This window comes from Lissotriton vulgaris, chromosome 12 (assembly GCF_964263255.1).
Source record: "Lissotriton vulgaris chromosome 12, aLisVul1.2, whole genome shotgun sequence".
Lineage (NCBI taxonomy): Eukaryota > Metazoa > Chordata > Amphibia > Caudata > Salamandridae > Lissotriton > Lissotriton vulgaris.
In genome coordinates this window covers 802,627,982-802,653,399 of record NC_141700.1, presented here as the reverse complement: position 1 = coordinate 802,653,399, position 25,418 = coordinate 802,627,982, and the positions used below count along the sequence as shown (strand labels likewise).

The following is a 25,418-nucleotide window of genomic DNA, read 5'->3' as shown; positions in this document are numbered from 1 at the left end:
ACCTACTCGATTCACGGGTTCCCACTCTGCGACTCTGGGCAATAGCTTGCTTAATCTCCACAACGGCCCCTCGCAGCGGGATGCCTGGCTTACACCTTGCGGATACCCTGCCGGGGTTATCTCACAGGGGAATACCAGGACGGGTTCCCTAAGCAAGCGCTTAGAAACCGCTCGGTGATTTGCGCTATATAAATTCCTGTACATTTACATTTACAAGGGGTCCTGGAGAGCGCCCAGGCCACTTTTCTCCACTTTCTATATTCCATTTACTCCACTCTTCTCACTCTGTCCATTCTTTCACTATTTTTGCTACTTTTTCCTTTCCGACTACTTTTGCCCCTTTTTTCTGATTGTTCCCCCCCCCCCCACCCCCCCCCCCCTTTGTACTCTGTACCCAACCCACTCTCTCACATTTTATACTTGTTTTTGGGTATTTGTTTCCTCTTTTTTGCTCTGTTCTGCCCCACCTTTTCCGGTCTTTCCTCTCTTTTTGCCGCTGTTTACATCTTGCCTCCATGTTGTGCCTTCACTTGCTCCTTCCTGACACCACCTCCCATGTCTCTCCCACCACACACCCGGTCTCACCCAGCCACTCTCACCGGCCCCGGATCTCCTACCCCTTCTACTGCTTTGTTTTCTTTGTTTATTTGTTCTCTTCTTTTAGAAAACATTACAAACATCTAGAAAGGGGGGGGGGGGAATCCAAAAGGGGAAATGGGAAGGACGGGAAAGGGGGGGAGCTTAGGGCAATAACAAAGCCAACAGGGAGCAAGCAAAAGACAGGAGTGTAAAAGGCGACAGCGCCACCTTGGCACAGGGGACAATGCAGAACCATCAGTAGGACAGCCATCAAACCGCTACTCCTTCATGGGCCACAGCGCGGACCGGCCACTGAAAAGGGGTCCCGTGGCCCTGCCTGACCTGGTTACTTGGTTGCCTTGGCACTCCAATTAGGGTCGGCCCTTTTGACCGCTGCATATCTGCTGCTGTTCTGCTCCTGATGCCAAGTCACACAGCGACAGCTCTTTTTACTCTTTTTTCCCCACTTGAGCTCCGGCCCAAAGACGCGCCTTTGAGGATCCATGGCCATCATCTGCTTCCTGTTAACGCGGCACCGCTTGAACCCTGTTTTTTTCGGGGGACACATCATCCGTGGCACACTGTCTGACGTACATTTGAAAGTTCTTGAAAGACTGATAAAGGTGGGATGGGTGCTTCGGATCCATGTCAAAGGGTGTGGAAAGAAAGGAACGGATGCTAATGAGCGCGGGTGTCACCGTCACTTCCGGGGAAGCACAAAGGTCGCCTATCAGCAGGCACATGCATTGCTGTGACATTCTCTGGATCCAGTGTGGATCCAGTGTGGCACCTGGGGATATCCTGAACAGCACAAACCTGTGGTTGGAAGTATCCAGCAGAAATATAAGGTATTAGGTGTCCGCAGGCTGTCCTGTAGCTTGTGGTATATGACAGACGTGGATTATGATGCATAAGAATAATATATTATAATGAAGGACAGGTAGAGATGTCCACTTGCCTGTCACAACAGGGTGCGTCAAGAATTACAGTTCCACACCTACAAAAAGTAAGCCATAGAAAAACTGGGACAGAGTAGAGCAGACACTGTAACTTTATTATACATACAAGACCATATCATCATTATAGCTTAGTCCAATTTCTCATTTTTACAATTTGCTACATAAAATATCTCTGCCTCTGTCATCCTCCTATTTATGTTTAAACTATTCAGCATCTGTCAGTTATAAAAATAAGAATGAACTTTTTTCTTTCCGTTGTCTATATTCTTCAAATTTGCACCACCAGGATGTCCGCTGTCAAGAGCCCCACCGGATCTGCCCCACGGAGTCTGGTCAGTGTGGAGGCCAGAACACATATTTGTTAAGTAGGGGAGATGAGGTGTTATGAATTACAATGTCAGAATCACCACAGATATGGAGGTGGGGCTGGTTCTAAACAGAATAATCAAATTATTGATCCCTCTGCATCTTAAAGTGGCAGTTCCAGGGCACACAACAATCTGGAGCAGATTGCAGGGGCAAGCAGTACTCGCTCAAAGACTAAAGCTTCATTTGTTCCAGAATCGCATGCCACTCGTGCTATAAGCCACCAGCCCAGGCCACTCTTCCTTTTAACCAGCTGCAGTGACCGGGCACAAGCTCGCCTCTCCAGCACTGTGGTCACACAGCTTTTTTAGGGTGTGGTTCAGGAGTCCAAGACTGCTTCCCACCAAAGAGCCTATCGTCATTGCAAAGTCATCTGCCCAACAGCTTTCACCATTCCTAGCCGCCGCCATCCTGGGCTAATGTGCCCATTCAAGGGCACGCGTGATCTGTGCGTGACTGTGGTCTTCCTTCAAAAGGACCACTGCCTATTCCAAAAACCTCCTATGCGGAATCCCACTATACTCTCCTCCATCCACTCACCCAAAACCTTATCATGACAGTCAGCATTCCCCCTTTTGTTATTACTCCTTCCCAAATATTTAAAATTGTACTAGATAAAGCTGAGACGGCTTTCTGCGTATTGGCAGATCAACACAATTCCGTCCCACCTTTACTTCGTATTAAATACGTCTAGGCATGATAAAAGTGTAATTGATGTGTTTGTGTGTGTATATATATATATATATATATATATATATATATATATATATATACACACAAATATTTTTCAAAAAAAGTTGATTTGGGGAGTTACTCTACCTCAGTCAAATGACAGTAGCAACACAAACTATATATGTGTGTGTATACAAACACACACAATGTTTTAAAAAATACAAAACATAAAAAACCAAAATAATGCAACACAAACCTGTTCGGCAGAAACTCAGCTAATCTGAAATAAAATTCAAATAAAGAAATTGAAACTATGATATCCGAAATTGTGGTTGGGGAAAGAGTGACAAAGAACCACAATATCTTCTTGCTATGTGGAGTGTTGAGAACAAAGTAGGAGTGTATGTTCTACCTATACAATCATGATAAGGTAAGAGTCGTTAGACTGGTGACCCAAAAATGAAATATTCTTTTTTCTAGTGCTCCCCTCAGCTTTGTTAAAAAAGAATTGAGGGAAAGTGTGCTGGCCTCAGGGAGTGGGCTCCCACCTAAGCTAGCCTTGACTCTTGAGAGCTAAGGAAAAGTCTGTCGAACAAAATACAGCAAGCCGCCCCCCCTCCACCCAAAAACAAAACACCAGTGAATGGAAGGACCCACCAACAGAACATCTTTCTGAAAACTGGGCTAGGCGCTACGGAGACGGAGGAGGGTCAACGGAAGGGACTCTTGAGAGCCGAGGTTACAAGAATCGAGAAAGGGGACTTCACATCATCAAGGAAGAGAAGAGCAGAAGGACCCAGAATCTGCTGCTAGGTGACGAACCAGGCAGAGAAGGCGAGAGCTCATGGTCATAAACTGCACACGGTCAGAGTGAAATGTTGACGTCATTGCTAGGAGACAGGCGAGGACTTGCAATGCCCAATGCTGGGCCTTCCCTGCACCCAGAATGTTTCAAGTTTAAATGTGGGGGTGGATGGCAGCCTGTGGTGTGCAGGAAGACAGGGGTCTTGGCAGGAGTGGGGTCCCTGAAGCAGACATAAGCAGTGGACTCTCAAAGAACCATCCTGGGGAATTTGGGGAAGAGGGTCTCTGATTGTTTATAAAGTGCGTAAGTACCTCGTCCTGTTTTGGTCTCGCTCCTCACCTCCAGCACTGGTGGCCAGCCCCTTCAACCTCCCATGGAAGCGAAAAACAAACAGAAAAACCTTTTCGGTTACGCATAAGAAGAGTGCGGCTTGAACCTTCAGGCCGCTGAGGGCTCTGTATGAGCCACCGCTGGAAAGATGGCGGTGGAAGGAGAGACGGGGTTTGGAGGTGGGAGAACGGTTCGTCACGTGATTTTTGTTTTTGATTTAAAATTGATAAAAGTTTTCTTAAATCATTGATTGTCCTCCACCAATCAAGAGCGAGAAAGAGATAGAGAGAAATAAAGCAGGCACAGCTCCGTAACATTTTAAAAAGCATGATGGGTTAACAGTCACATGACCACAACAGCTGTAGGCATGCCATCACTCCCAGCAGGCTCCAGTGATAGCAGGCTTCAGAAAAGGATGCCCGTGGCATCTCATCTCCTGGGGATTGTTCCTCTCCCGGATTTTCTCTTGAAGATCTTTCGGAAAGCGATCAGTACAGCTCCCAGATATCCAGTGTGTCGGACGTCAATCCTTCCGCTGCATCCTCACCAGTTCATGATGCAGTTCCGGTTCAATGTCATGAAGTAGACCTGGCTGCTTCCTCCTGACCGGACAGAGGCAAAAAACACCTGCAGAAGGAAGAGCCAATAAGGAGCAATGAATATCTGGAGAGTAAAGGCCAAAAGAACAGGCGCACTAACTTTGGTGTCTCAGATAGGATCTCACCAGCCATCCTCCCGTATCCCCCTGTTGACAGGCCCACCGCCCACCTAGGCACTCTAATTTTAAAAGATGCTTTCTTGCACAATGTAAATTTACATGTAACAAAAGACCGACAAAAAAAGATAAGTATAAAAACATAAGATTAAGGTGTATTTGTGCAACATGCAGTAACTTCTTGGAAGATAGGAAGGAGAGTGAAAATCCGAGGTGAAGGGGCGTGGATACAAACTCATCAGTAGCTGCGTTACACCAATCAGTAGCTGCGTGACCCCCCCTTACTTTAATCCAAGATCTCCATACATCATACGCTCCACTAATAAGCCAAAACGGATCCACCGTCGAGTCTCTCAAATGGAGATGGTACGTACAACAGCAACCCTATCAATCCCCAAAATTGTGCATCACACCCCTGACTTTGTGCACCATCAAGCCCGCAGAGACATCACTGGAGCACGTCTGTGGTTCTCATGTTTAAAAGTATACATATCCAATTTAGGTCACGCTATACAAAAAGATATATATATATATATATATATATATTTCATGCAAACTGCTTGAGAGGCACGTAAATAACATCTTGATGAACTATTTGGAGTCAAATAGCCTTCTACGTGCCTCTCAGACAGGGTTTCGTCCCTTACATGGGACCGAAACCGCCCTCCTAGCGTTAACAGAGGAAGCAAGAGCAGTGTTAGACCAGGGTGGCAAAGTCGCCATCATCCTGTTAGACCTCAGCGCCGCGTTCGACATGGTCAACCATGTCTCGCTTTTACAACGGCTGGCGGACATGGGCGTGTCGGGCCCGGCTCTGGACTGGCTGACATCCTTCCTGGCTGACCGCTTCTTCCAGGTCTTTGAGGGCGAGGCAGTGTCACCTAAACATCCACTCAGGTGTGGGGTTCCTCAGGGCTCTTCCCTGAGCCCCACCCTGTTTAATGCCTACATGGAACCCCTAGACAGGATTGTCCATCCCTTCGGTGTGCGTATTGTCACCTACGCGGACAATACCCAACTGGTGGTCTACTTAGACGACTCAGAGGTATCGTCCAACACCCTAGGCCCCTGTCTAGAGGCTGTTGCCAGATGGATGCAATCTTCCCATTTAAAACTCAACGGGGAGAAGACAGATGTCATCCTTCTGGGTAACCCCTCTCCCTCTGTCTTTGCATCCATCTGGCCACCATGTTTGGGCTCGCCCCCCGTTCCCAAGTCCCAAATAAAAAGCCTGGGGATTTGGTTCGACACAGCCTTGAACTTCTCAGCCCAAACCACAAAGACCGCAGCTACCTGTTTTGGATTGATGAGGATGCTGCGGAAGGTGCTCCCTCTGCTTCCATTTCAGGCAAGGAGGATCCTGGTCCAGGCTCTTATACTATCTCGCCTGGACTACGGAAACGTCCTCTATATGGGAGCCCCCTCCTTTGTCACCCATAAGCTCCAAGTCACCCAAAACAGTGCGGCCCGTTTACTTTATAATCTCCCTCGCTGGCAGTCAGCAAGGAATGCCCTAAGGGAACTTAATTGGCTTCCCATAGCGGCCAGAGTACAATTCAAGGCTATGTGTACTCTACACAAAGCCTTCCATCACCTTGGCCACTCCCTATGTCCCGGCACGCTCTCTCCGATCCTGTACCCTCCAGCTGGCCTCCTCCATCAGAGTCAGGAAAGCCCGCTGGGGAGGCCGCTCCTTTTCACACACCGCGGCTAAGTTCTGGAACACCCTTCCTTTATCCCTCAGAGGAATTAGCAATCATCTTTCCTTCAGAAAAGCCCTGAAAACTCACCTGTTTGCAAAATCCTGCTGATCTGCCCTGAGCCCGCGCTAAGTAAGTTTCCAGTCATAAGCGCTACGAGGCGTCCGGGTAGATAGCGCTATACAAGTGCAGTTTCAATTCAATTCAATTCAATTCAATGCTCACTCGCAATTCTTCAGGACTGTTACACATAGAAATCATCATTCAGTATTTATCATACATCATACATAGTGTGGCCTCCAGCTTATACATTGATATTCTTTTTCTAAGCAACATAAAATTCCTACAAAAATAAATAATCAAAATTACATTGTACTGTGGCACATAGACACTCCAGACCAATAATACATTTCTGAAAAGTTTTTCTAAAAAGGTTTTATTAGCTATGTGCACTTGCACCTTTTTTCCCCGGAGTAAAACACAGTAACTCGATTTCCCTCTTTTTTTTTAACCTCTATTTTTTTTACCCAAACACCCTTAAGTTTCAATACAAAACTGTAAAAGCTACTTTCTATTCAAAAACAAATTGTATGATGTGCAAATTACCTCTCACTTTTATGCTTGTTGTTAAATGAGCTGATTCATACGAATTAGATCTTTCTTTGCGTCTATAGTATTTGCAAATGTATACCTCTCGGTGATATTCTTACGCTAGATACAGATATGAATAGAATTCTACTTCCCAAAACTATTATGCGTTATAAGAAGGCACCAACTCCAAGAACACTAGCGAGGCCTAGTGACACTGTACTATAGGAGGTTTCCAACATGGTAACTGAAACAGAAACATTGGCATTCACATACTTCCCAAAGTTCATACAGATATAGCAACTGTATCTGTTGCAAACATGTAGCTGATAAGCTAAAACGTTTCAGGACAGAAGATATAATAGGAGATATGAGTCCACCTCCTTTAGCGATTGAAAAACGAGCAACTGTGTTTATGCAATGACGTGCATCTGTGTAAAGATGTATGTAGGATCAACAGTAAGAAATCTTAAAATCAGGTGGATGGAACACCTTGGAGCAATCAAGAATTGTGATACTAAATATCCTATGGCCATACATTTTCAGGATCAACATAAATATACAGAAATGGGAGGAATATGTTTTATGGGATTGGGAAGTGTAACGTTGTACAGGAGATCTGGACAAGAAAATAAAAATAAGGGAAACTTTTTGGTTCAACAAACTCCAAACAGTCCAATTTGGGTTCAACATTGATACGGAATTCCACATGGAGTGGAGGAATAGCGATAATCTATCGCTCCCTCTTCACAGTTATGATTTCGGCTGAGCTATGTCATTTCTGCTAAAATCTAAGAATCTAGAAACCTTCTTTGGGCTACTAATTTATAGGCCTCCTGGCCCGAGATCTCCGTTTTCCCTCTCCCTTCAGACATTCTTGGAATCCTGCACTGATACTGATAGTTTTACTATCCTTGGATAATGTAATCTTCATTTGGAAGATAACAACAACTCCGATACTATCCATTTTCTTGATATTCTTGCTAGTTTTGGATTAAAACAAATTGTGTGTGAACCTACCCATATAGCAGGACATACACTTGATGTATTATTTACCAGTAACCCTAGGATGGAAGTTAATAGGGTCGCCCCTCTCCTTTGGACAGACCATGCTGCGGTGCATTTTACTGTAGTGTTGACAACAGTAACCAAACAAACTGAGAATCAGACCTCCAGTAAGGAAATATCGTGCATGGAAGGCAGTAAATAAACATGACCTAGTGTCTGCATTTGACGTCAGGCCTGTAATTTCCCCTGATGCAAATCAAGCAGCCACGGAATTTCACAATTGGCTTAACAAGGCTGCTAATAAGGTAGCCCCAGAAAGATTCTTAAAAGCACGACCGAAAAAGGTTTCATCTCCATGGTATTCTGCTGATCTCAAATTAGTTAAAATCAAATGGCGACAAAAAGAGCGTGCCTTGAGCTCACAATATGATGTTGCACAGAGGAAGTTCGACTGTGCGTCGCTTGAAGAATATAAGAATGCAATTATTCACGCTAAAACTGCTTTTTTTACTACTAAAAATCAAGAGGCGGTCAACGCTCCAAAGGAACTGTTTCAAACAGTCACTACACTACTGAAGTGTCCTTGGGATGCAATTTTTACTCCCGACCAAAACTTAATAGATAAACTAGCCAGATTTTTTCAAACTAAGGTTCAGTTGGTGTATAACGAGCTTTCAAGAGTAGCGGATGACATCAAGGGAAAAGACCTGGTGCAGTCTACTCTTAGGGTCTGGGGACACGTCTTATACCAATTTCAATATCTGGCAGAAGAAAAAGTAGTAAGTTTGCTGCTACAAATTAAATCTGGTTCCCCTATGGACCTTGTCCACCGTTTATATTACATCTGGCCCCAGAAGAAATACGTCTTGTCCTACCTCCTGTGCTAAACACAATCTTTACCTCAGGAGTCTATCCAACACAGTGGAAAAGGGCCTGTATCCGTCCCTTTCTAAAGAAACCAAAACTGGACCCTCTAAATGAAAAAAAAACGATTGTCCCATCTCCTGCTTATCGCTGCCTGCTAAAGTGCTGCAGAAGGCCATGAATGTGGAGATAACATCCTATCTAGAAACTTACAACATCCTGGATAATACCAAACATGGCTTCCATGCAAATCATTCCACGGAGACAGCACTGATCATGGCAGCAGTAGAAATACGCAAGGTTATGGACGAGGGAGGAAGGGCCATACTGGTCCTGCTTGACTTAACAGCAGCCTTTGATACTGTGAGTCACGTGGTGCTAATTCACAGGCTTCAGGACATCGGTATCTCTGGTATAGCTCTTGCCCTCCTCTCCTCTTTTTTATCATCTAGAGAACAAGTCATCCGTTGGGATAGATATCAGTCAGAGGAATTTCTTCTTCCGGGAGGAGTCCCTCAGGGCTCTGCATTATCCCCCACTCTTTTTAACATCTACGTTGCCCCATTGGCAAAATTATTAAAGAGTTTTGGCTTGACGCTGGTGTCATGTGCCGATGGCACTCAGCTGATTGTGCCTGTAACCCAGGCGGCGGATGTCATGGCAGTGGAATTTTCCAAGTGCACCTCGGCTTTGATGACCTGGATGAACTCTAACTTTTTAAAACTGAATACCGATAAAATGGAAGTATTGGAGTTTGGTCATAAAGCCTTGATCTGGAATCAGCATTGGTGGCCATCTTCAGCCGGGGTCTGCCCAGTACCAGTAAATAAAGCCAGGAATCTCTGCTTTATGTTCGACAAAGAATTGGACTGGGCTGCTCAGATTAATCAAGTATCATCTGCCTGTTTTTTATGCTGAAATGCCTGAGAAAGATCCTCCCGTTCACCCCTCTCATATTGAGGAAAACAGTGATAATTGCCAACATTCTCTCCAGAATTGATTATGGCAATGCTCTGTATTTAGGAGCTAGTGCGGCACAAATAGCTAAACTGCAATCAATTCAAAATGCGGCAGCCAGAGTGTTGCTTAACTTACCTAAACATCACCCGCGTTAAAAAACTCCATTGGCTCCCAGTACGGCGGCGCATTGAGTTTAAATCACTCTGCCTGGTTCATAAAGCCCTGTTTGGTGGAGGATGTGCCGTCCCTGTTTTCCCGCTACACACCAATGTGTGATCTGAAGTCTGCCACCCTTGGGATGGTCAAACTTCCCCAAAAAAAGTAAGATGGGGAGGAAAACGTTTTTCCTTCCTAGCAGCTAAGCTATGGAATTCAATTCCTGTTCATTTGAGAATGGTAACTAATCGACTGTTGTTCCGGAAAGAAATTAAAACCTGGCTTTTCACTCAACGTTAAATCTGGTATGCATTGTGTCTGTTCACTTTTCTATAGCGCCAAGACGCCTCAGCAGTAGTGCGCTCTACAAATATTTTCATTCATTCATTCATTCATCTAAAAATAGTTTTCAAATTATATCTATCTCATATTGCTCTGGGATCAGCAGCCGAGACCATAAATAGGGAGACTAGATGTATAGAAATAGAACTATCTGGAATAGCAAAATCCAAATGATATGGACAACTGAGTTCCAAAACACAGAAACCTTTAATCGCTTGGGAAAACAAAACAAAAGATAGAGCCGCTCTTTTGAAAAATAATTGAAGATTGCTGGTTAGAGGTCATGAGGAACAACCAACAATAACATGTATTTGTATTTATTTCTTATTAAGCGCAACTGTCACCCCCAAGGGTATCCTGGCGCTGAGACCGAACCGTGCATCTATTAAAACAGCTACATTACTCTGGGAAACAGGTAAGTTTTGAGGCTCTTTTTGAAAGTGAGCAGATCAGGGCAGCTCCTTAATGCCAGGGGGAGAGTGTTCCACAGCGTGGCAGCCGCAAAACTGAAAGCGCGACCCCCCATTCTCGTTCTATTAATTTTAGGGACTTTTACCAAGAACGCCGAAGATGATCTTAGAGGTCTGGCTGCCTGATACCAGAGGAAGAGAGTCTGAAGAGGTATTGGTCCCAGTCCATGCAGGGCCCTAAAGACAAGGCAGAGAGCCTTAAACGCAATTCTCTGCTGGACTGGAAGCCAGTGTAGATCGGCCAAAGCTGCCGATGAAGAGGCGGACCGTGGTCGAGACAAGGCCAGTTTAGCGGCCATATTCTGTATCCTTTGGAGCTTTAGGATCAGAATCTTCGGGGCACCTAAAAGTAGTGCGTTACAGTAGTCAATCCTACTGAGAATGGAACTACGCACTACCTCAGCTCTGGAGCCCCGTGGAAGAAGTGGCAGGATTTTCCGTAGGGCACGGAGCAGACCCATGCATGTTGCTGCCGTTTTGTTTACGGAGGCATCGAGCTGCAAATTGGGTTCGAATAGAACTCCCAGGTTTCGAGCTGACTCTGCCGCCTCCACCGATCCCGGGATGGACACTGGCCAGAAATCTGCCGGTAGTGTACGGGGAGTTCGGTCCAAGGAGCAGTGGAGTACCTCCGTTTTTGATCCGTTGAATTGCAACGCATTGGCTCGCAGCCATGCTGCTGTGGCTGCCATACAACGGTGAAAGACATCCCTTGAAATAGTCTCTGAACCCTCAAATGAAAAAATCAACTGAGTGTCATCGGCATAGTTGACAACAGATATGCCGAATGACTTTATCAGTGCTATCAAGGGACGGAGATATATGTTAAATAGGATCGGACTAATTGCCGATCCTTGAGGGACTCCCTGTTTCACCCGCCTAGTGGCTGATCGAAAAGGTGGTAATGCCACGGCTTGTTGTCGGTTGTCCAAATAGGACGTGAGCCAGTCTAGGGCCAGGCCGCACACTCCCGCACTCCGAAGACGGCCAAGTAGAACTTCATGGTCCACCGTGTCGAACGCGGCCGACATGTCAAGTAGCACCAAAAATGCAGACTTGCCCTTGTCGACTCGCGTTCGCAGATCGTCCAACACGGTGACCAAGGCCGTCTCGGTGCCGTGCGCTGGCCTAAAGCCATATTGTACAGCATCCAGACACAGATTTGTTTCTAGGAAGTTGGATAAGGCTCTTGTGACCCATCTTTCAAGGACTTTGATCGCAAATGGTAATAGCGAGATTGGCCTATAATTGGCCGCACAGAGAGGGTCCAGAGAAGCCTTTTTCAACAGAGGTGTTACAATGGCCAACTTCCAGCTGTCTGGAACTGACGCTGTGGTCAACGATTGACAGCAGATGGAATGCAGCGGAGGGAAAAGCTCATCTTGAAAGGCCTTCCAGATCTTGTGAGGCATGGGGTCCAGCGGTGATCCTGACGATACACTGCTTGCCAGGATAACAAATTCCTCTAACGAGGGAACGGGAAAGCTGGACAGCTGAGGCATACCTTCCTTGTTAGGTACCCAGTTGGAGTCCATGTTGTCAGACGGGTCCAAAGGAGGGACTGCGGTTGTTACCGATTGTTCGGAATTTTTCAGTCCAGTCAGGATAGTCCTGATTTTCTCCTCAAATGCAAGGGCCAGCGAGTCGCACAGTGCCTGTGAGGCCGGGATAGTAGACGCCATACAAGGCGGGTCAGACAAGGTCTTGACCAGTCTGAACAGGGTCTGAGATTTGTTAGAGGCCTTCGCCAGAGTGTCTTCCAAATACTTGGCTTTTGCGGCTCTTAACTGGGCCTTGTATTCGTGCAAGGCTGCTATATACGTTGCCTTATCCTGCTCCCTATATCCTCTCCTCCAAGTGCGCTCCGCCTGTTTACAGCGGAGTTTGGAGTGCCCTAATTCTTCGCTGAACCAGGCGTTTAGGCCCCTGGGCCTGTCTCTTACCTTGCGTAAGGGGGCCAGGTCATCGAGAGATGATACAATATGCTGGCAAAGAGAGGCGTAGCTCTTATCCACATTCTCCTCCATCTGAAAGATTCCCGGTAGAAGTGTGGGTCGAATCGGTTCCCTAAGGAGGCGACTCCATTGCCGATTCAGCTTCCTGCTGGTCGATTTATTGGGTCTCCAGGGGGCAGGCATAAGGAGGGACAGGACAATCATAGAATGATCGGTCCAACCCTGGGCCTCGACCTTATCTACCACAACCAGGTTCTTATCTGCAAATACCAAGTCTAGTATATGTCCCCTATCATGGGTGGGTACCTGAACCAGTTGAGCAAGTTGGATGTTGCTACATGCTTGACACAGTTCTCGGAAGGCCAAATCATGGGGGCCAGAAGGCCAAAGGTTGAAATCACCCAGTACTAGAAAATTGGTATGCGAGTTCGAGAGGTCGTAAATCAGATCAATCAGAGATTGAAGGGCTGTCGTAGGCAAAGAGGGTGGTCGGTAGCATAAAAGACCTGCTACTAAGGTACCTCCTTGAGCCACGATGGAAAAGCCCATAAGCTCAAACCCTGCTACCTTCGTAGTCACCAATTCGGTCAAGGATATAGAGTCTCTGAAGATGTAACCTACCCCACCACCCCTGCCCGAGATGCGGGGGGTGTGTCTTATCAAATAGCCTGGCGGGCACGCCCAACCTAATTCCATGTCACAGTCCTTCGTGGCCCACGTTTCAGTCACGAATAGTATATCTAGCTGTGACGATTCAATTAATAAGACGGTCTCAGCGTGGTGCTTTATCAAAGAGCGAGCATTCAACAAGCCGCAAGACAATGTCTTATGCGGGGTGAGGATGGGCTCGGGTTCTAAGTCCACAGTGGAAGCAGGGCAGGGGTATGCGGGGGCAGGAGCGCCAGAGGCGCCCGGGACGCGAACGGGCGCAAACGGGCTTACCTCTGGCGCATCTACGGCGCCTCCGCTGCACGCATCCGCTGCGCGTCTGCTTACACATCCTAGTTATAGTATTACGCCGAGCGGGCTTCCGGCTGCTCGAGCCTCTAACCCAACCAATATGGCGCCTGAGAATGTCTCAGAGCGTCACTACCTACCCAAGATGGCGGACGAATCACCAGGACCAGGGACCCCTCAGTCTCGCAAACGCGGCTTGTGGGGGCACAATTTAGATGCAGGTAAGCCTATCTAATCCCCAAGTGACAGCAGTAGCAGCGCTTAGATTTAAACAACGGCAGAATACAGCTGCGCAATTACAATGACGCAAATTTAAAAGTATCGAACAGTGCAGGTTTTAAAAACAAGAATCCGAAGTAATGCGCGTGATGTCAGGAAAGGTCTGAAAGACGAGGGCTAGGAGCAGCTTTTATAAGCTCTCCAAGTGCGGGCTTCCGGCTGCTCGAGCCTCTAACCCAACCAATATGGCGCCTGAGAATGTCTCAGAGCGTCACTACCTACCCAAGATGGCGGACGAATCACCAGGACCAGGGACCCCTAACTCAGTCTCGCAAACGCGGCTTGTGGGGGCACAATTTAGATGCAGGTAAGCCTATCTAATCCCCAAGTGACAGCAGTAGCAGCGCTTAGATTTAAACAACGGCAGAATACAGCTGCGCAATTACAATGACGCAAATTTAAAAGTATCGAACAGTGCAGGTTTTAAAAACAAGAATCCGAAGTAATGCGCGTGATGTCAGGAAAGGTCTGAAAGACGAGGGCTAGGAGCAGCTTTTATAAGCTCTCCAAGTGCGGGCTTCCGGCTGCTCGAGCCTCTAACCCAACCAATATGGCGCCTGAGAATGTCTCAGAGCGTCACTACCTACCCAAGATGGCGGACGAATCACCAGGACCAGGGACCCCTAACTCAGTCTCGCAAACGCGGCTTGTGGGGGCACAATTTAGATGCAGGTAAGCCTATCTAATCCCCAAGTGACAGCAGTAGCAGCGCTTAGATTTAAACAACGGCAGAATACAGCTGCGCAATTACAATGACGCAAATTTAAAAGTATCGAACAGTGCAGGTTTTAAAAACAAGAATCCGAAGTAATGCGCGTGATGTCAGGAAAGGTCTGAAAGACGAGGGCTAGGAGCAGCTTTTATAAGCTCTCCAAGTGCGGGCTTCCGGCTGCTCGAGCCTCTAACCCAACCAATATGGCGCCTGAGAATGTCTCAGAGCGTCACTACCTACCCAAGATGGCGGACGAATCACCAGGACCAGGGACCCCTAACTCAGTCTCGCAAACGCGGCTTGTGGGGGCACAATTTAGATGCAGGTAAGCCTATCTAATCCCCAAGTGACAGCAGTAGCAGCGCTTAGATTTAAACAACGGCAGAATACAGCTGCGCAATTACAATGACGCAAATTTAAAAGTATCGAACAGTGCAGGTTTTAAAAAGCATAGCATAGCAAGGAAATATATAGTATAGTTGTGAGAAGTTGGCCCGATATGCAGCGTTCGCTATTCTAGCGACCGCTATGTATCGTTCCAAACGACCCTTATGGTGTTTGGTTGTAAGTCAACCTAAAGACCAGCTATCCTAGTAGCGTGGATACGAGCAGTCTAAGGCTAAAGACTCGAGAGGGCGTGTTAAGCCAGCTGTTTACCACACATGTACCCCTTGAACACCGAGTGAAAGGACACCACACAAGTGTTATGAAAATAAACAGGATATTTATTAAGAATCACAACAGCCCTGTACTCTTTATGAGGACAGGGTACTAAGCACAAACCAAATCTCTTAGGAAAATACTTCAAGTGCACAATTAACACAAGTGTCCGAGGACACGGAAAGTTTAAGGTCTCGGGCGGACCCGATAAGGCAAGTCGGAAGCGAGGGACTCAGGACCCTAGAGTAAAGAGGCTATGCAGGCACCGAAATGCCGAGTTACCTAGCCACGAGGGCTGCGGCTGCACAAGTCTTACAGGCGTCGGGGTCTTCGCTGACGAGCCAGGAGCCGGAAGAAAAAGAGTTGCTGGCCGGCGACCAGTGATGAATAGTTCGTAGAGATCCAAGCCTGGATCAGAGATCGTTGATACCTGAAAGCAGAGGGGACCAAGTTCGTACTACTAGCCAGTAGTCAGAGGGTACCAGGAGGGCACCGGTTGGCCGTCACCTCGACCAGGTGAGTGGGCGACGCTAGGCTCTGCAGTCTCACGGACCAGGGGGCGTTGTCGGCGACCACGGTGGAGGTGCGAGCTGTCCCACGAAGGATGATGCTGTCGGCGTCGCTAGGCCCCGGATGGGGCAACAAGCCTTGGCAGATCTCAGGGCCACGTGGTGGGCCTAAGATGGCGTCTTGAGTGGACCAGGAGGGTCCGGGGTGCTTCTCTCAAAGATGGAAGCAAGGGCCAGTCTGGAGCAACCAGACCAGCAGCGTTGATTGTCGGATGTCGTCACAGAAGGGCACAAACCAGCGGCTAGTGACCAGACAACGTGCTGAGCAGCGAGCAGAAGGGCCCCACGCAGATCGTGGAGATGCTGGGAGACTGCACTTCGGTGCTGGAGCGGCTCAGGGTCGGGGCTTCTCGGACCCCAGAGCACTCACCAGGGAATTACTTCGATGGTCGTGCTGTTTAAGAAAGCGTGCAGGTTTTGATGATGGCCGGTCCCTCGAGGTCTCGTCGCACCCACAGATCACAGCTGAGCTGATGACGTGGGTAGAGGTCAGAGGTGCCAGGGAAGCCGGTTCTCGTCGAGCTGGGCCGTCGGATCCTTGAGGAAGGACTTGCAGCAAACCGCAGAGTTCTTAGATGGTGCCCGCTGATGCAGGGTGACTACTCCTTAGTCACAAGGGAGAAATCTTGAGAAGAGTCTTGAGTGTCCTTTCGTAGAAAGTAGTTCTTGATTCAAAGATGATCTAATTTGGAAGGGTCCCCGCTCCGGCCTTTATTCTAAAGAAAGGGGTGGGTACATGACTAGGTCCTGCCCTAAGGGTGGGACCAGGAAGGGGGGTAGTTACACCCCTCTCCCCTGCCGGACTTTCCCCAGGCCAGGGCTGGCGCCCCTGGAACTGGTTCTGACCGGCAGATGCGTAGTGAGCACCGGGGTGCCACTCCGCAGTCACCTTCTCGCAAAAGCCCTACCTACCCAGAATACACAAACCCTGTCTGGGACGGTGCGAACACCGCCCTCGACAGGAAACCCTTTGTCCAAGCGCTCCTCGCTGGAAGGACTCCCAGCAGCAGGAGGTCAGACTCGTGTCTGTGGTGGCAGCATCCATTTTGTGGAACTGAGGCTTTAGTTAACTTTAACCGGGGTTCACAGTTACGTACATGTCGTGTCCCTCTAGAAGGGCGGAATGCTAACCTCGTCGCCAGAGTTGGTGAGAGGGCAGCATCCCGATTCGTATGACACCTTACTCGACATGTCTTGATAACGCGACACCGAAGTTACCGATGTGGTACGCGTTACCATGGAACAGCCATTGGATCTTGGTTCCGCAAGCTGCAACCGGGCTCGGCTCGGGCCAGAGCCTAGTTCACACGAGCCCATGCACTCTGCCTTCAGGATTGTCAAGGCCTGCCATAGGAGTGACTGATAGGAACTCGGGTGTCCATTGTATGGTTAGATATAGGGCTACTATATCTAAAGCAAAGTGTGATTACACGACTTCGCCCCAGCTGTCATGCAGCCAGTTGTGTCAAATTTAGGAGGCCAGCCAGGGGTGGCATAATACATGCTGCAGCCCCTGGCGGCTCTGGGTACACCTATGCCCTGAGTTACAGGGTCTGATAAGGTGGCCCAGTACCAATTGGAAATGCACCTAGGGTACATGGAATCCATTTTACAGAGAGAGCAGTAGGCCTGGGGTCCTGATTGGCAGGATCCCAGGTCGACTATGTCCAAAACTAGCTAAAACACAGGGCAAAAAGTTGGGGGCAACCATAGTCAGGAGGTACCTTCCTACACAAGTTGTTCCCAAATAGAATTGAAACACTATGTTAATGGACCAGTCAAGATGCTGAAAATAGTCATTTGAGAAACACTAGCACTTCAAACATTAGATGATTGTTTCATAGTGCAGGGTAGTTGCAAGCAGAAGTAGTAAGAAGTAAAGAGTAGCATATAGGATTCAAGCCTCCATATACGGACCTCTAAGTTAACTAAAGAAATATTTCTTGTCACAAATGTTTTTAAATTCTTATCTTTGTTCAGTTAGGAGCTTTAAGTATAATGGGAAATTTGTTAAAGAAAAATCCAGCATTATCTTAATGTTTACCAAAGTGAATTATACTTACTGTAAAGAATAGACGATACAAAAATTGCACAAGGTATATAAACTAATCGAAAATGGTATGTAAAAACAGCAACTAGGTTTCGAAAACTCAGGGAAGGGACTTTCAACCTTAATAAGAATACATAATTTCCATCTAGATTAAGATGCACTGGAGAGGAGGTTTCCTTTAAATAACATGAGATTTTTGCACGTACACAGGTCTAATGCATCCAATTTGAGACGCAGTATAAATAGAAGGTCAGGCCCGCCACACAACTTGCATCTTGAAACGTACGAGAGAATGGACGTATAGAGAAATAGGTGTGCGGTGAGTGACGATAGACATTAAAGTCTGTGGGGTTAGGCTTTAGCTTTTTTTTAATTAGATTAAAATTGTACTTGCAGTTTAACTATCAGTAAATGGTGGAAAATTTAATGATTTTGTGGGTGAGAGCGAGCGGGTTTCAGAGCTGTTACAGGGAAACGCGTTAACAAAGAAGCAGTGGCTTTTGAAGGGACTCGAGGGGATTTTAACTAATAAATGCTTATTTAAAAAATGAAAAGGAGAAATGTAAGTGTTAGCATGAGGTCTTTCATCTCTCTGTTAACATACATCTATTTGAGCTTGAGGTCCTAATTAATATAGACCGAAGAATACGCTAATTAATGTGCAATGGTTTCTGGAGGGTTTCCAGAGGGGGCTGAAACTTAAAGATGCTTATTTTAAAAAATGACAAGAGAAGTGGAAGAGGCTAAACATAAGTTCTTCCTTCCCCTTTTTTAACAAAAAATTGACCATTGAATGATGTCTTTATAAATATAGAACGTAGGCTAATATGAACTGCAGCCATATTTTATCTTCCATAATGAGCAATATGATCAAGTTGGTGGTAACTTCAAGCAGAGAGCGAGTCGGCAACTAGACCTATCTAGATACTTGCGCATGAGGATGCAAACCGTGTTGCAGAATAAGAACATTTATCGGTTCTTGACATTGCATTGTTCCGTTTCATTTGTAGTATCTCTAATCAGGTGGATTGATCTCATATTATATGGTCTTGGCTCGATGCATGTTTAAAGATGATTGAAGAATGATCCACAGGCGAGAACGTTGATAATCATGGTATATTTTATTAGGAAGATCACAAAAGGTGATTTAAAAAGTACTCGCGCTAAGAAAGTACTTACTTTTCCTTCACATAACTGCTTTTACTACAAACTACGGAATGAGTGGAAGGGGCAGATGAGAACCAAGAATAGGATATATAAGAAAAGGGTTGAACAGCAACCCTATTGACATAGTAAGTCTAGATACATACATAGAAAAGACCACTATAGATGACATTCATAACACTGCAATAAAATCATCATTGTATTTTTCCTCTCCAGAGGTATACATTTGTAAATACTATAGACGGAAAGAAATACCTCATTGGTTTTGAATCAGCTCATTGAACAACAAGTATAAAAGTGAGAGGTAATTTGCATAGCATACAATTCATTTTTAATAGAACGTAGATTTTACAGTTTTGTATTGAGACTTAAGGGTTTTTGAGTATAACAAAGATACCCTTGGAAAAAAGGTGCAAGTACAAATAGCTAATAAAATATTTTTAGAAAATCTTTTTTAAATCTATTATTGGTCGAGTGTCTATGTGCCACATTACAATGTAATTTAGGTTAATTTGATGAATATGAATTTTATGCTGCTTAGAAAAAGAATATGGATGTATAGGCAATACACTTGTAAATAGGAATATGAATTGTTTAGAAAACAAAAGGGAAATACTGTTTACTTTACAATTGTTTTAACATATGGTTTTGTATTGATGTACGATAAATACTGATTGATGTTTTTTAAGTTTAATAGTCCAGAAGAAGTGCAACTGATCGTGAAACATTTGCTGGCTGTATTACTGTGTTATTCGATTAATCAAATGAATAAATAAGATTCAACGAAACATTTCAAGAATCCTTAATGTTTATAGTGTACTGTTGAGAATTTCTCAGTAAGGTTTTTAATATATTATATTTACAAAACTGGTGGGGACCAGTAGCACTGGGCAATATTCCTGTTACCCAGAAGTTATTGGAAAACAAAAATATACATATATATTATGTTAGAGCCCAAACTGTTCCCATGATGCACCAGGTCAAGACTGATTTGCATACAGCCAGGTCTACACTGGAGTGGCATGGTGAGAAAAAGAATGATGAATTTAACCCAGATCTCTTGAATGGGGAGTGAATGTTTTGATTTGTTCTGCATTCCGTCCATCAATTGTGTGTCTTTTCCAAACTATCAACAGTAGGCATACAGGCCCTAAAACAGCAGACCCTATGAAGGAGGTGAGCAAAGAAAACAGACTAAATTGTCAGACTTGAAAAAAAAGCAATCCTACAGGAGCAGGAAAGAGGAACAAAGAAGCTGGAAGCTTTCAGCTTTCTACACAACATCTGGTAAGAGGCGGTCTGGCAAAGGCCAAGGTGTTAGTTGGTTCCAGAGTCTAGGGTCCAGGATTCTGAAGGACTGTTCCCTGGGAGGGAAACCAGTGGAAGAGACATGGTCTGAGGAGTTTCCCTCGATTATAAGGAGACATTAGAGCAGTCAGAAGTTTGGTTTGGAGATAACAGGCCCAATGAACCAGTCAGAGGACCTTGACCTGGATGTGTTCTCTTACGGGATCCAATGCTGCGCACAACACGCTTCGGACAATACAAATTCAAAAGATCAGCTGTACGCGCAGAGGCATCTTTTGGATCCCCTGCAGCCTGACAATGTTAAAAGTCAGGAAACCAGATCTTGACAGCACACCCATAGTGGAGCCGAGACATAATGATGACCACTGTCCACTTGTCCCAGAAGAGAAAGAGCAAGACTGTTCTCCAGGCTTTGAGTGCCGGATAACAGGGGTTACATGTTTTTGGATCGAAGTGAAAGAAGGTTTTGGTCACAGAAGAAGCCCAGACCTTCCAGCTGGTGGCACTGAGCAGGGGAGCTCCCAGAGGTGAAGACCACCAGACTAAATTGCTGGCACCCAAGATAAAATTTCAGTTTTATCAAGTTGAACTTAAAAAAGTTGGTTGTCACTCATGGTTGTACTGCTGGCAGTCTCTGAGAGGAAGGCGGTCAGGATTATGATTCGGTAGTGAGTGTGATATAGATGGGTGAGAACATTGAATGGGTGAGGTGTCTTTTATGAAGTTTTGATGTGATAAAACAATTCATGTTTGTTCTTGTAACTGTTGTGTTTCCATTGGCGAGTTATTTGTACGGAATAGTATAGTTTACTAAGCAAAAATAAGGTTTAAATAATTTTGAGAAATTCATCTTTCATTGAGACCATTGATATATTTACTGTGGCCTTAAGTGTTAAATGGTGTGGTAAATAGAACTCAGGACTGGCAATTGTTCGGATCTTTGCTGCATCATATCCGGCATTCCTTAGAACGGAAAGGGGCCAACATGACTGTTTGCAAACGACCATGTAAAGAGAGGGCTGAATTGGTAAACCTGTTATAATTAAGAGGAGTAATTAAGATGGAATGGTCCACTGTGTCAAATGCAATGGACAGGTCCAACAGCAATAGGCTATCAGAGACACAAGATCCCTTGAGTAAAATAGTCAGCGGCTGAAACCAGGTCAGCCTCCGTGCCGTATCCCGTCCAGAAACCTGTCCAGCCAAGGAGATCATGGGATACAAGGGAAGCCGTTTTGGCAAGAAAGCATCCCATGTTTTTAAAAAAGCTGGAAGCGGAGTGAACGAGTTAGGGTAATTGAATCCTTGTACCCAGGCCAAGCTTTTTTCAAAGGGGTGTAGACGCAATCAGGAACATGCCCGAATAGAAAGATGGATCCTTAACAGGACAGGGAGATGGTGCGAGCGAAGGGGGAGGGCACTTTGGAATCAACGTGGGCAGATCATTGGTGATCCAGATTTCAGCTGAAGAGGGGCAGAACAGAGTACCGGCAGTGACAAGTGACAAACCTTTCTGACAGGCACTGAGTGACTGCCTAGTGGACTAGCAGGTAGAGGGGGGCTGTTAGTCATAGTGGAGATAACATGTACGAAAAGCACAATGCTATCAATCTTACACACCTCAGCATCATGCCTGTGCTCAGCATCGGGCACGCTTACACTTAAGTGCATCAGTTTTTCCTGGGAGGAAGAAACAATTTTATAGCATGAGGCCATATCTACGCAGGAGAGTTTGGAATTTAAGAGCCCCACCGACGTTTGCAAAGTGCTCCTCAGTCAAATGAGGATACCTATGTTGTCACAATGACGTGAGGAGTCAGAGCCCATAAGGTGCCTCCTAAAAGCGGTTGGACATTGGAGTCCACCATTAAAAACTCCAACATGCGGCAGGGGCGAAAGTCTTCTTCCACTGTAATGCTGTAGTGATGCCTCGTGCTCAGCAAAAGAACTGCAAAATCCTTACACAGAAATGTGCTAGGGCACAGGAGAGATGCAAGCGGCCGTAACACTTGCAAGTCCTGAGGTTTGTTTTGAAATCTCCTTTCTCTGATGCACGTTCTTTCACATTGCACCACTCCCTGCGCTCTGAAGACTGGGAAAGAAGTTAAAAATCCATCTTTGAGGAACCATGGTGCATGTGTCCAAAGATAAGGCGATGATGGCACCAGGTTTACATTTTGTGAACATATTCTGTCTTCCAGGAATTATAGGACTGCAATTGTTGCAGCCGCCAGAAATCCTCCGAAAGTATTCATTGTCAGTATGAAGTAGCACCTTCCGATATCACACCATGTGTCTTGCTGCCAGTCCCATACAAGGACCCCACATGCTGGGGGCATCAGTTTGGGGTGAATTCTCTTAGCATCCACAGGGTTTAAAAAATAGAGGATGGAGGCAAAGTAAACACAGAAAAGTGAAATAAAATTCAAGATCCACATCTTCAAGAGGATGCATGAGGGGGCTGCGGGGCAGTGCAGGAGCCCGGGCATCCATCAGACAGGATGTTACCAAATGTACCAACCGTGTTCTCCGAATGGTTCGCCACTCCTTCGGATTGACACTTCCGAGCATCACCGAAGGTGAAGGGTTGAGGATCTGAATAACTGAATCTTGCAGGAGAAAGGATTGGAGTATGCCTGTGACAGGCCTATCCTGCTGCTCTGAAACACGGCAGGAAGATTTGGTAAAGGTATAAGCTAAGGAGCAGGTGGCTGTGAGCACACAATCCGGTGCAGCATACTCCTAACAGAGCCGGAGTACAAGACATTTTTATATCGAAGTGTTGGCCCAAAATCCAACCGGGGCAGGATTTTCTGCCAGTCTGTGGCACCGCTTGACAATAAGGAATGGCCTGTTTTCCGCTTGCCTTATCACAATGATACCTCTGAAAATCTACAAAAAGTTAATCACCGACCCTATAAGGACACAGAGTGTACATACAATGGCTAAGCATTATAGGGCATGGCCTGGAAACTCTTGCCTCCTCTTTCAAAGGATGAAAAGGCAAGGAAATAAGCTGCGACAAACATTAAAATGCACGGAATGGTGAGAAGTACATTAGCCCAAGTTTGAACTTAACAAACACTTTCAATACGTTAAAGAAAACGTAGAGCAAATGTTGGAAAGTGAAAACTAATAATAACAAGAAAGTACTAAAGTATAAAGTAAATTGAACTTGCGCTTAAAAATGGAAAAAGCTGAAATGAATACCCTGAAAATAATTTACAAATAAATGAAGATGTGTATAACTATGTGGGTTGGCATCCGAACAGGAACCTTGATGCATGGAAAGTCTACATTACTGGACTCCATGACCAGATGTACGTCGATGGAGAAGCGAGTTGCACATACCCACAAATGCTGCCGTAATCAGCTGACTTCACGGAATGCAAAGCGGAGCCCATCTGCATGGATTGTTCTGCAGAGCCCATGCCATACTCGCCTGGATCTCAAGAGGTCAGGCAGACTGGCACCCATGGGTGACCATTTCCTAAATGCAGGCAGACCCTAGTGACCGGAGTGAGTATCTTTATCCTTTAGAGGCTCACACCGTTTCAAACCTCTTTCGGTGGAACATGAGGTGTTAACATAGATTGAGATTGGCATAGGAAGCCCGTACAACCAAGCTCTGCCCGGGGAGGTCCCCCCCTGATGCAGGATCCCAAGTCTTAACAATTTCCCTCTGGAAGGCGCTCACAGGTGTGAGCACCTTGAGGACGTTCCGTCTAAATGAGAAGTAAAAAGCTTTGAAACGGAAGAGGCAACCCTCTTGGAGATACCAACAAGCAAGAATGACTACCAGGCACGAACGACTACACAACTGTTCCCAGAACTCTATCCCTCTTGACTAGAAGCTACAGATTGGGTCCTGGCCCAGGTATAGTTCAGTGCCAGCCTCTTCCTGGACACCAACAGATTGGTTCCTCAGCAAGCTGTGGTGGATTCCAGAACAGAAGTCACAGAAACTCTCAAGATACAGGTCTACAAATATGAGCTACAGAGCCTGTGCTATTCAGCATCCAAGAACTGCGTGCTGCAACCTAGGCAATGCGTGAAGCCCGTTGTGAAGACAAAGTGCAGAGGCAGACAAGTTCTTCTTTTAAGTCACTATAAAACCAAAACGCATAAGAACATGCTTCTAAAAATGCCAAACAGCAAAAGAAGTACAGAACTGTTGTAAAAGGGTGAAGTGCCAGCCAAGCCGATTCCTGCACGCAAAAGAGAAAGGGTGGGTGTTGCAGTGGTGATGCATCAACAGGATTTGAGGCTTGTACGCGTGGAGGAACACTCCAACATGGAGACTCCAAAGCTCTTGCAGCGACAGGGATCTTTTAAAGAAGTGTGTTCCCGCCTTACCTGCTGGAGCAGGCCTGTCCCATCCAGATGCAGAGGATGGTGAGCAGAACAACAGATGAACATGTATGTTAGTACAGAATTGTCTGTGGTTTACCTTTTCCAAATGGGTGAAGTGAAAATGACCATGAAAGGAGGGCAAGTGAAGGAAGGGTATATGCTGTATTCTTGGTTTGTGACAAAGAAGTAGGGGAGTGAGGCTGGGGTGAAGGGACAGTAGTGCAAAAAGAAAGGCTCTGGTACCTGCAGTCCTCGTTCTGCATTTTAAATATATTTATTGAAGCCATAAATGCTTGAATAATCGCTGGGTGTGCAGGCCACAGAACACCTTTTCATATAGTCACCTTCCTTGGAAACAGTAACATAGAAGATCTTTGTCCAGACATTCATATACAGATCAGTGGAATGAAAGCCAGCAGATGCCTCGCTTTTCTATAGATGTTTGGAATAACTCTCCAGATTATCCTCGCAGAAATGCAGAGAAAGCCTCTTTCAGCAGTGAAGACAAAGCCAAATCTGAGCTTGTTGAGCTCACATTGAACACAGAGGAAAAAAATAATTTGTCTCTTTGAAACTGGGAGGGGGGGGGGTGCACGTCTTCCCAGAATGCATTGTACAATTGCCTCTCTGGAGGAGTTCTAATTTAGGGGATAGTATAGAGTACGAGTATGTTTAAATAACTGCCCAGTGTTAAAGCCCCCCAGGGATGAGGACGAGTGTCTATGATTTCAATGAAGATTCCTTCAATCAATGAGGAACCCGGCCTCCAGGCAAGTCACCTCTTCTGCATCGCAGGATATTCACTGACACCCAAGTGCTTGAACAGAGCAGCAAGCTAAGAGCTTACAGCAGACGTACACACAAATATACCTCATTTAGGCATACATTCTGTTTAGA

The 25,418-nt window shown here is 45.9% G+C and overlaps 1 protein-coding gene across 6 annotated transcripts in view; it reads right to left on the bottom strand.

Moving 5' to 3' along the window:
* Window positions 1–1,612: 1,612 nt before the first annotated feature.
* MINK1 (misshapen like kinase 1) overlaps window positions 1,613–25,418 on the bottom strand; it is a 675,548-nt gene continuing 651,742 nt past the window's right edge. For all 6 annotated transcript variants that reach the window (XM_086946234.1, XM_086946236.1, XM_086946233.1 and 3 more), the window contains one exon: window positions 1,613–4,338. In XM_086946234.1, the coding sequence (XP_086802360.1) occupies window positions 4,255–4,338 (84 nt within the window). In that variant the 3' untranslated portion in view covers window positions 1,613–4,254. The remainder of the gene's footprint in view (window positions 4,339–25,418) is intronic.